The sequence below is a fragment of the Capricornis sumatraensis genome, chromosome 18 (assembly GCF_032405125.1).
Source record: "Capricornis sumatraensis isolate serow.1 chromosome 18, serow.2, whole genome shotgun sequence".
NCBI lineage: Eukaryota > Metazoa > Chordata > Mammalia > Artiodactyla > Bovidae > Capricornis > Capricornis sumatraensis.
In genome coordinates, this window is record NC_091086.1 from 10744765 (window position 1) to 10756965 (window position 12201).

Consider the following 12201-nt stretch of genomic DNA (forward strand, 5'->3'; position numbering starts at 1 on the left):
GGAAGGCTCTTGCAGGAGGCACGGGGTGGTTCTGGGGCCTTCCGCAGTACACCTTGCTGGCCCCAGGAGTCGGTCCTGCATACAGACTGGAGAATCAGGACAAGTGACAGAGGCTGGCACTGGCACCTGGGGTCCAGATTCCTCATGAACAGAAGCACACCAGTCATGGCTCCTCAGCCCCAGCTGTCACCTCAGAGTGGGGCTAGGGGTGTGAAGGGCACCCGAGGGAAAAGAAGTCTCAAGAAAGATCTAGGCCTCACCAGTCTGGCAGCAGAGCCGACCAAGAGGCAAGTCGAAGGTAGAAGGAATCTTAAAGCCGGGTAGAGAGGCATGCCAGCTCCGTCGGGGCCATTCCTCAGGGCGACAAAGCCAGCTCTGTGGGAACCTCCACGGAGGGCCAAGAGTTGGGTCTGCGAGGCCAGACACGCCAGGCCAGCGCTTTCCAGGAAGGAGGGCGAAGGGGAGCGAGGCAGCGGCGCCGGCTGCTCCCCAGGGCGTGACTGCCGCTCGTCCAGACACCAGGGGCGGCCTTGCCTACGCTGGGCCAGCGGGCCGGGGGGCAGGCACAGAGCTCGCGGGGCAGCAAACTTCCCCAAGGGGGCCAGCGAAGAGCCTCTTTACGGAATCACGTTCATCCTCACAGCCCAGCGGCAGGGCCTCCCTAGGGGCCCACTGAGAAAGAGTCCGCCTCCAATGCAGGAGACATGGGTTCAGGCCCTGGTCTGGGAAGATCCCACACGCCACAGAGCAGCCAAGCCCACGCGCCACAGCTACCAAGCCTGTGCTCCAGAGCCCGGGAGCTGCAGCCGCTGAGCCCACACGTCACCGCTCCTGAAGCCCGCAGCCCCTAGAGCCTGGGTCCACCTCAATAAGCACCCGGAGCACCGCAGCTGGAGAGCAGCCCCCACTCTCTGCAACGAGAGGAAAGCCCACGTGGCAACAAAGACCCAGCACAGCCAACAATAAATAAATAAAACTGTTTTTAAAAAATAATAACAGCAGTAAATTTTAGGCTGATTCCCGAGACCTGAACACCAGCATCTACCCAGGAGCAGCCTCCAGCGTGACAGACAAGGGGAGCTGGACCAGGGGCCTCAAGGGACTCAGCCTTTGTTAATCCTCAGAGAGCTGGGCCAGGCAATCTGGTCAACCCGCAGAGAATCACAGTGGCGACAGTCCCATCCACTTCTTCTTCCTTCACGGTGCGCGCCGTGTTAGGGCTGGCTACACACCTCCATCTCCACAGACTGAGGGAAGCACTACTTTGATCCTCGTTTTACAGCTCAAGATACTGAGCCTCAAACTGCCGAGGTGACTTGCCCAAGGTCATAGAGCACACAGCAGGGGAAGCCAGGAGAAAGCCTAGAACTGATTTCAGGGCCGGCACCCATCACACAGCACCGGCTGGGGCGGGCGGGCACCCATCACACAGTGCCGGCTGGGGCGGGCGGGCACCCATCACACAGTGCTGGCTGGGGAGGGCACCCATCACACAGTGCCGGCTGGGGCAGGCGGGCACCCATCACACAGTGCCGGCTGGGGCAGGCGGGCACCCATCACACAGTGCCGGCTGGGGCGGGCGGGCACCCATCACACAGCGCTGGCTCGGGCGGGTGGGCACTCATCACACAGTGCCGGCTGGGGCGGGCGGGCACCCATCACACAGTGCTGGCTGGGGCGGGCACCCATCACACAGTGCCGGCTGGGGCAGGCGGGCACCCATCACACAGTGCCGGCTGGGGCGGGCGGGCACCCATCACACAGCGCTGGCTCGGGCGGGTGGGCACCCATCACACAGTGCTGGCTCGGGTGGGCGGGCACCCATCACACAGCGCCGGCTGGGGCGGGTGGGGAGCTGGGCCTGCCATTCACTATTCCTCACTCACTCATGCAGCAGTTATTAACTCGGTATCTACCACATCTCTATTATCCACGAAAGATGGATTGATTACTCCCCGCTCTCCAGGACCTTACATCCTCTGAAGAAAGAAAATAAATAAGGTGACAGAGAAGAGAATCGCAGTTTGTGAGGGGGCTCTGGAGGAAGTCAGCAGGGAGCCGTCACTGCCCAGGAAGCAACAGGGGAGTGGAGACCCTCAGGACGAGAAGGAGCCAGCTGTGCAGCCACACAAGCGCGGCTGGCAGCAGGACCAGCAAGCGCAAAGGCCCTGAGGCAGAGAGGCTGCGCTTGCTTCAGTTCCTCCCAGCGGCCCCCATCTTCCCTTAGACGGGGAGGTTGGCTCATGCTGAGTCTTCAGTCACTCCACGCCCTCCACCCTTAGGCCCTGGATTCTGGTTCTGGTACAGCCTGTTATTAAAGAGGAAAAAAAAACACCTACAGAAGCAGGAAGAAAAAAAATGTAGTGAAGGGGAAAGCAGAAAGAAAGGGGAAGAGAAAGAGGAGTGAGTGCGGGCAGCGGGGCGGGAGGAGGCGGCCCTGTGACACGCCCCCACCCGCCCGCGGGAGTGCTCAGCGCCTTCGGACCCTGGGCACCAGCAGCCCACCCCCGCCAGGGCCCCAAGGGCACCCAGCCTCCCCCCAACGCCACCCCCTTCCCCTGCCACTTCCTCTGCTCGCCTTGCCCGTGACCGGCACCACTTCCTCCGCGTGAGAGGCCACCACTGCCGTCCCGGGGCTCAGACCCAGTGGAGGCTGAGGCAGGCCGGAAGAAGGGCCCATTCCTGGGCTCACAAATGTCAGCGCCGCCAGAAATACCACAGCGAAGGCACCCTGGACCCTCTCCTCCCGATAAGCCCCCTTATTTCCCCCTCCAAGCTGCACAGCAGAAAAGGCACAGGCTTCTGGCCAGAGATATCTGGGTTTAAGTCCCAGCTCTGCCATGGAAGAGCTCTGTGATGCTGAGCACGTCACTGTCCCTCTCTCGGCCTCTGCTCCATCCGGTGAGGATACTGACTCCTGCCTTTCATAGGTCTAGCGGGCTGTGAGAATAGTCTACTCCAGTCTAGTGGAATAAACGATAGGCAAGAAGGGAGGGGGACTTCCCTGGCAGTCCACGGTTAAGATTCTGCTTCCATTACAGGGGGCACGGGTTTGATCCCTGGTCAGGGAACTAGGATCCTGTAATGACACGTGGCAGGTTCAAAGAAGAAAATCAACTCCCCACTCATTTATCTTGTTTACATGCTAACGGCCAACACTCACATGAGGTTTTCCAAGGTCCCAGACTAAGTGGTTTACATGGGTTATTTCAGACAAAAAGCCCTATGGTGTAGCTAACGAAACCACGGCATAGGTAAAAACTTTTCTCCAGGACCACACGACCTGCAATGGAGAGGGCTGGGCTTCAACTCCAGGACCACACCCAAGTGCCCAGACCACCTCTGGTCCCTGGAAGCATAAGCTGCCCTTCCCATCTCACCCTCTTTGCTCTCTCCTGACCCAGCTCTCTAGAACCCTCCATGCCCACATACATCTCCTTCTTGGGTCGGTCACCTTCCACCAGTCACTTCCCTCCCTGGGCTCTAACCACTGCGCTAGCCTTCCCTCCCACACGTCCACCTACTACCCCTGGTTCCAGTCACCAGGCTGTGGCCACTGTGGCCCAGCCTCCACTCATCAATGGTCACCTTGGCCTTGGGCAGCCAGGACATCTGGATCTGGCACCCCCCAATTGTGCGGGCCAACCACTCCCCACCCAGTAACTATCCAAAGATCACTCTCCTCTAACACTACACGAGGCTGATCTCAGGACCAGGTCAGACCCTGGCAAGGTGTGGCACGCAGGACAGTAACCATGACGTCCACATTCCTCAGCGTGCCATTCAAGGCACTCTCACTTGGCCCCCACACACTATTCTAGACCTGGCCCGCACTGGCCAGCTCCCCAAAGCCAAGCCCAGCTCCCAAATAACACATTGACCACTGGACTTGAGTGGGCAAATGAAATATGTACAGTGGGTCAGGGGGAGGGCACACAGTAGTGGAAGACAGTAAAAGCCAGATATACGCTGCCTGGTACCGAGCCAAGGCCACCACTGAGCATCTGAACCACAGTTGGACCACAGCAAGATGCCCTGTAAATGCCAAGCGCACAGCTTTTAAAGGCTTTGCATGCAATGATGAGAACTTTAAATATCTCTTTCTCTGTTGATTACATGCTGAAACGATAGCACTTTGGATATATACTGGGGTAACCAAAATATACTACTAAAATTCACTTCTGATGCTTTTCCTTGTTTGAGTGTGTCTCCTAGAACACTTTAAGTTGTGTACGTGGCTCCTGTTACATTCCCCTTGGACATTCTCCTCACTTCCAGCAGACATGACCCTGCATGAGTGCATGCCAGGCCATATCAGCATATCTGATCGGGCTTTTATGTGAGCACTCATGATTTCAAAATGCTGGCAATCACTTCAAATTTGATTCAGCCACCATGCGAGTCACACAAACCAGTCCACAAGCCCTATCACGCTCAAGGCCCACCCAGGGACAACCTGAGGCCTCACTGCCTGGCTCTCTCCTGGCCTGGGCTTCCTTCCCTCTGTCTGTCTGTCCTGTCCCCACCTCACCCTCCCTGCCCAGTGGAAGCTGTCCCCCCTCACCGCCAGTCCCATCGTGGTCCTGATACAACTCTCTTGCCAGGGCAGAACCTTCCTTTCCCGTGTGGCCTTGAAAGCATCAGGTTAAGTGGGTAGCTGGCTCATCCTGTGTGCCTACGAGCTACTGATCTGATTCTCCCAGCTGCTCAGTGGGGTGAGCATTGGTCTCAGCCCCACCAAACACATGCAGAAACTGAGGCAAGCCACTCACCTGACTTCATACAGCAGCTAAGTAGGGCAGCCAGGATTCAAAGTCAGGTCTGCCTGGCTGCAAGGCCCAAGTCTTGTATCACACACCTGTGACAAACACAGGTGAGCATGGCTGTTTGCAGAACTGAATCGAGGCACATTTGTTTGTAGGAGGCAGCAGTGCCCCACAGGAGCGATCTTGCCCCCCGGGGGACATGTGGCCTTGTCCAGAGACATTTTTGGCTATCTCAACTAGGGGGAGGAGAGGGAGGTGCTGGCAGTGGTGTCATTTTTGTAGGTAGAAACCAGAGATACTGCTAACATCCTATAACACACAGGCAGCCCCCATAACAAAGAAGGAGCTGCCCCAAATGTCAATAGTGCCAAGGTGGGAAGCCTGGTATAACGAACAAGCTCTTAACACTGAAGTCCTTCTGTTTGCCCCCAGCTTGGCTGAAGTAACTGGTCGGGACCTTCTTTGTTTCATAGCAAGAGCATCAGCAATAATGAACCATCTTCCTTTCCTGCCCACTTCCTGGGTGGAGATCAGGTGCTGAATGTATTACACCTTTCAAAGTATCTTATCCTTCAAATCATCACCTCTGTTTAATAGATGAGAGTCTGGAGGCTCAGAAGTGGGAGTCACTTGTTTGGAGGTGCAACCCACATCGTCCCGAGCCCCAGATGCGTCCTTTAACCTTCCTGCTCCACGCCCTTGGCAGCAGCTGGGCCTTGGAGGGACCCATCCCTGGCTCTTTTCCAGTGGCAGCCCCTGTAGGGAGCATAGATTCGATCCCTGGTCAGGGAACTAGAATCCCTCATGCCATGCACCAGGGTCAAAAAAAAAAACAAAACGGGGTGGGGGGGTGGGGAGTCAACTCTCCACCCATTCATCTTATTTACATGCTAATGGATAACACCCATGCAAGCTTTTCCAGCATCCTGGACTAAGCGGTTTGCACGAATTATTTCAGACCCAACAACAGAGATATTCCCCTAGTCCGAGTAACCAGGAAGCCAGGGGACACTGGGAGGAGGTGAAGGCTGGCTGTGCAATTGCTTAGCTGCTCTAGATCCAGACGGTGCGAGGCCAATGCAAAATCTGCCACTTTAGACCCCGTGGGCAGGCGACATCCCCAGGAAGCTCGGGTAGCCTTGGTTTTCGGACCCAGCCAGGAACCCACTCACAATAGCAAGGACTTGTGTTTAAAAACACTAGGCTGAGCGGAAATAAGGTTACAGCCTGGGGGCAGAGCTCTTTCCGGAGGCGAAGGGGAGGTGCACGGGGATGAGGGAGACCTGGGCAGCCCCTGGAGGAAGCGGAAACCCAGGCTTTAAATTCAGGCAGAGTCGAGGTGAAAGGAGCTGCCAGGCTGGGGAGGGCGGGAACCTCAGCTTTGTCTGAACTGGGCGGCGGGGCAGGATGTGGCCCCAGGGCTAACAATGGCTCTCTGAGCGGAGGGCACCTGAGGTCCCCACCCGGAGGGCAGCCGCAGCCAAGGCCCCGGATTCCCAAAGGACTCGGGGAATGGCCCTTAGTGAGAGCGAGGGGGCAAAGGGGCCGCTAGGAACTTATCTCATTTTCTTTTAAAAATCATGCTCAAAGAAGCATCATTCCTTCCACGGAATAATTCCCTTCAAGAGTTAAGCCTAAAGGATGATTTAAAATATACAGTCAGTTCTGCTATAATGCTTACTTTTTTAAAATGTCAGTTTTGTTCCAATACCACTGATATATCAGGGAACAATTTTATCAAAATGCTAAATTCACAACTGCTTATGTGTTGTCTGCCATAAACACTAGATAAACGCAGAAAACTTCACCCAAGTGACCCAACGCAAATGAATATACACAGGGCACAGGCCCCTCAGATGCCTGTCAGCAACCTTTGAGACACACCCATCCCATACGGGAGCCCAATTTACCACCTAATTTCAGAGCGCAGAGTCTTGGCCACGGAACCACCATGGACGTCCCCATAATTCTGTATTTCTTATCCACAAAACTTGTATAACACTCTGCTACTTGTTTTTTTAGGCAATCTTTATTTCTTCCAATTTGTTGATGAAGTTTTTGAGTGTTGTACCCTTATCCCCATTTGCTCACAAGGCTTCTGATTTTTACTGCATGATTCTGCACAGTTTAGGGATTTTTAGGAAAGCATATTTACGTTACAGCAGAACTGACTATTGTGTAAAGTGTTTAGTGCAGTGTCTGGCACATGATAAGCACTTAAATCAATTCATCTTGTTAACAGTAAAAAAAAAAAATTTACAAGGGGATTACTTAAATATCCAAAAAGATTAAGATCATGGGGGCACTGACCCATCCCAGAAAGTATGTATGAAGCATTTAGAATAACACATGAAGAGGTTTCAGGAATGAAAGATGGCATAAAACATTGTAGCTTTGTAAATTACAACACTGCATTTTAACCAAAAATTTTTTTCTCCATAAAAATCAATTATGGGCTTTCCTGGTAGCTCAGCTGATAAAGGAGACCCCAGGTTGAATCCTGGGTCAGGAAGATCCGCTGGAAAAGGGACAGGCTACTCACTCCAGTAGGCCTAGGCTTCCCTGGTGGCTCAGCTGGTAAAGAATCCGCCTGCAATGTGGGAGACCTGGGTTCAATCCCTGGGTTGGGAAGATCCCCTGGAGAAAGGAACAGCTACCCACACCAGTATTCTGGCCTGGAGAATTCCATGGACTGTAATAGTATGTCCATATTTAAACAAATATTTTTTCTCCATAAAAATCAATTAAGTCTGGAAGGAAATATATCAATATGTTAACAGCAATTGATGGGACTTAGGGTAATGTTTTTCTTTTTAAGTAAAAAAATTTTGTACTGTACTCCTAATTTTACAAAATCATAAAACTTTTGAAAGCTTAAAGACAACATAAGATGACAACTAAAGCAATCTTCAGGAAGCAGAAAAAAAAATCTCAGCCTGTTAACCCAGCTCTTCAGGTCCACAGGCTCCCTGCCTCTGTTCAGCATTTAAGGGCCTGCTTTACCCGCAGCTGTGAGAGTGGGCACACCTGCTAAAGGCAGATTTCTCCATTCAACACCACACCAAACACTTCCCTTTCCATCCTGTCTTCAGAATAAAGATTATTTCCAGGGGCAAGAATTTTTAAACCATATAGCCTATGACTTTTACTTTGTATCTAGTAATAAACTAAAGACTATTTCCCTCTGAAATCCCTTAAGGAGTAGGTGAGAGTGAACTTGACTTTGCACAAAATCAATCTTACCTACCTCTTTTCCACCAGAGACAAACTGGCGGCTTACCAGGGAGAAAAGGGGAAAAGAGGCTCCATCATAGCACCAGTGATAAAGAACCCACCTGCTTATGCAGGAGAAATAAGAGCTGTGGGTTCAGTCCCTGGGTTGGCAAGATCCCCTGGAGGAGGGCATCGGCAACCCACTCCAGCTTTCTTGCCTGGAGAATCCCATGGACAGAGGCGCCTAGAGGGCTACCGTCTATGAGATCACCAAGAGTAGGACACAACTGAACAACCTAGCACGCTTGCACGCACACATCTTGACTGCTAATGCTTAGGCTTTGAGCCTGAACAAGACACTCAACAGGAAATCTATAATTGGCATCCTCTTCTGACAAGCCTTTGACAAATTGGGATTCTTGTGACTTCTTTTTTTAATATTTGTTTTATTTGTTTGCCTGTATCCGGTCTTAGTTGCAGCACACAGGACCTTAGATCTTGGTTGTGGCATGTGGACTCTAGTTCCCTGAGCAGGGAATGAGCCTGGACCCCATGCACTGGGAGTGTGGAGTCCTAGCCGCTGGACTGCCAGGGAGGTCCCTCTCGGGACTTCTCACACCAGGGAAACCCTCAGGAAGGCCACCATCACCTAGGCTGCCAGAAGAAAACTCTGCTAGTTCTAGGACAGGAAGAGGAGATGCTGCTAGCTGTCACTTGCCCAGCTCACAGGCAACTGGTTACCAAGGCACCGTGTCAAAGCAGAAGTTCTGCTCCGAGATAAAAAACCTAGATGGAACCTCTGTCCTGTGCTGCTGAGATGGCCATGCCAGGGGACAATGAAGTAGGGAGGAGTTACGGTCCCTGAATAGAATCTTTATTGAAGCAATAACTGCTTCAACTTCATCTCTAAGGGGCTGAGTAAACAGCACTTCTCCAGGGCAGGAGACAGGGGTCACAGAGATCTCTGATCTAAGACGGATCTTCCGAAGCTGTAACCAAGCCCCGAGCCTTGGTTCTAGTCCATTCCCTTCCCTGGGACCCAGGGTTCCTGCACATAACATGGGGATGGGCTGGACTGAACAGTCACACGTGAAGGCCAGGCGCACAATCTAATAAACTGTCCAGGTGTATCAGCCATCACACAGCTCTCCTGGCCTAGCTTTGCGTTCTCTTAATTAGGAGAAAACCAAGGATTCAGAGGTGGTGGGGAGGGAGCTGGGGTGCAGTCGGCTCACAGCTTTGAGCACTTCCATGTGTTCCGGAGAACCAGCAGACAAAGTAACTTGTGAATCAGATGGGCTCCTCTGTTTGGAACTTTCGGAGCAGGAGGGGAGTTTTACCCAGCTAAAGCAGGCGGAAATGACAATCGAAACTGACAAGGGGAAATCTTACCAGCCTAAAAGCAAAGTTCTGCATTTAGATTTGAAAGAAAATGAAGCCAGGATCCATTAGGGGACAGGGACAAGACTAATTGAAAGCCAACCCCAAATAAAACAAACATTTGCAAGAGCCAACAGCGAGCGCTGGAAACACCAGCTGAACCTTTTGGAGAAAGTGAGGGACATGGTGAGCTGAGCAAGGGCGCAGCTGCCCTCACAGGGGACAGAGCACACCTGGAGAGCAGGCTGTGTCTGGGGGAGCCCAGGACTTTGGTGGGATGTCCGGGGGGGGGGTGTCTGGGGGGGGGGGTTGTCCGGGGGGCGGGGGGTCGCCGCGCAAGACTGAGGACAGTTTCCTGGTGCCCTAGAGAGAATAGGGAGCTTTGAGAAGGGTAAAGAAAAGACATGCAAGCGTAGAATGTGCTGGCTGCCCTCGCCTACACGCAGAGCCCTCAGGCAGAGAAGCGCAGCAAGTCAAACAGCTGAGAGCCACCGGTGTGAGTGTCACAGCCTCTCCAACCACAGAACCTTTGCTCCGGTGGGGGTTCCACCCTGTAACAGGAAGTGCCTGCTTAGAGGGGAGGTGGTAGCAAAATAGACACCGGGATGGGCCTGGGTGGCCTCAAAACTGCCTCCAGCCATGTTTCTCAAAACTTAAAGTGCTTAGCGGTCACCTGGGGATCTGTTACAACGCAGACCCTACTTGATCAGGTCGAGAGTGGGGCCTCAGATCCTGCATTTCTAATAAGCTCCCAGGGGATACTAATGTCACTCCTTCAGGGACTACAATCTGGTAACTCAGCTCACCACCACTTTCAGGTCGAAAAGAGCAAGTCTTGACCAGGAGGACTGAGAGAAGCCCTATCTGGGGTCCAAGCTCCTAAAAGGGGAGTCCTGGGGTCAGAGTGGTCCACAAGCTCAAGGAATCCCATGGAAGGTGACGATGGCTCAGGAAGGAGGTGTCCTCCTGGAGAACATGTGGGTTTCTCTGAGTAAAGGGTTTCCTAGGAGGAAGGAGATAGGGGAAGGGTGCCGTCAAGCCCTGAGTGTTTTTTGGGGTCCCCAGTACGACTCAGAAACACAGAACTTCTTCTCAGGACTAAGAACCAGACAATGCCTACAGCAAACGTGTCTAGAATTAATCAGCTCTGCCCCACCCACCCCTCCACAAAAGCTCTCTGGCCTCCTATTCCTCTAGGGGAAAGGTGACTACAGGCTGGGAGACTCCCCAGCAGTGACTCATCCACATACTCAAATCTGACCCCCGAAGCGCAGGATTACAGAGGCCCTAACCTCCCGCTCTGCCGGCCCCAGCCTCCATTTGCAAGCCTAACCTCTCACTCCGAACCCCCCTACCCCCACCCCCGGTCTCTCCGTCTCTGGCTCATCTTCAGGTGTGTCCCTAATTTCATCGGACCCAGCCCTTCCAGACGCAGCCCAGTTGCTCTGTGCCCATCGCCTCGGCACCCTCACAGCATCTGGGTGGACTCCCCTAAAAAGTACGCCTAGTCTCGGACGCTAAAGTTCTATAAGCGCCCCTTTGTCTCCCCCTGCGGCGCCGAGAGCCGTGCGGAGCGCACAGGAAGTGCTCGGAAAAAGCTTGGGGGCAGCCGCCGCGCCGTCAGGGGCGCAGGGGCTGAGCCGGGCTGAGTGAGGGGACCCCCCGCCCCCGGCAAAGAAGAAGGGTCACCGGGACCGGAGCCCGGGACTCCGAGGTCAGGACCGGGCAGCTCCTCCGCGCTCTCCCGAGCCGCGGCCGAGACTGACCAAGGCCAGTGCCCCTCCCTTCCGGAGCGGCTCCACGCGCCCCGAGTCCCCCACTCTCGGCGCCCTCACCTTGTAAACCTTGCCGAAGGCACCGTCGCCCAGCTCGCCCACGATCTCCCACACCTCGTTGGGATCCAGGTCCCGGCGGACATGCTCATATTCGCGGGACTTTCTCTTCTCGAAGGTAGACAGGCGCAGGATGCGGCGGAAATTGGCGAAAGCCATGGCTGGGGCACGCGAGCCGGGGGGCGAGGTGGCGCGGCTCCCGCGGCCGCGAGGCGGAGGGGCTGGAGGGCGCCGCGGCGCTCGGGGGCTCTCCGCAGCCCGGCCCTTCCCCGCAGCCCGACCCGGGTCAAGTGCGCCCGGGGCAGCCCGCGGCTGGAGCACCCGGAACCGCGCAGGCACCCGCGGTCCCCGCCCCCGCTCGGTCCCGTCCCGGGGCCGCCTCCCGGTGCCGGCCCCGCTCGCGCCGCGCCCCTCGCCCAGCCTCGGGAGGCGTTCCGCCGACCCGGCTCCACCTGCCGCTCCCCGGCAGCACCCGGAGACCCCCTAATTGGCTACGGGCGCTCCCCGGCTCCGCCCGTCGCCGCAGGGCACTCTGGAAACTGTAGTCCCCCACGCGCCGCACGCCCGCAAGCAACCGACTAGGCTTTGGATAGTTTAGGGGACGCTTCGGCGAGAGCGTCCCGGGGCTGGGAGGCCCCCAGAGTCACGTGGCTCCCAATATTTCTGCCGGAGCGAAAGGGGAACCAAACTGGCTATTCGCGAGCGCCCACTGATTGTTGTCCAAAGACCAAGAGGGCGAACCGACATTAATCACTGAATCCGCCCTGTAACTTCCCGGCAAAGCTGCTCTGCCCCCATCCAGTTTTCAGGTGGGGGCGCCGGGAGGGCTAGGCACCAGCCCCCCGCTACACATCCTGCTGGCTGAGCCGGTGCGGTTTCCTCGGCGCGGTGCTGCCTCCTAGCGCGGGAGATGCCGAGTTCTTGCGGCAGTGGTCAGTCCTGGAGACCCAGGCTCCTTACGGTAACTCTCCCTCATAAATAGAGCCTCAGCGAATGTCACATCCAATAGT

The 12201-nt window shown here is 55.1% G+C and overlaps 1 protein-coding gene across 1 annotated transcript in view; it reads right to left on the minus strand.

Moving 5' to 3' along the window:
* The window catches only part of STK10 (serine/threonine kinase 10), a 129414-nt gene extending 118064 nt beyond the window's left edge, over positions 1 to 11350 (minus strand). The window contains exon 1 of the mRNA XM_068990477.1: positions 11195 to 11350. Within this exon, the coding sequence (XP_068846578.1) occupies positions 11195 to 11350 (156 nt within the window). The remainder of the gene's footprint in view (positions 1 to 11194) is intronic.
* Positions 11351 to 12201: the final 851 nt, after the last annotated feature.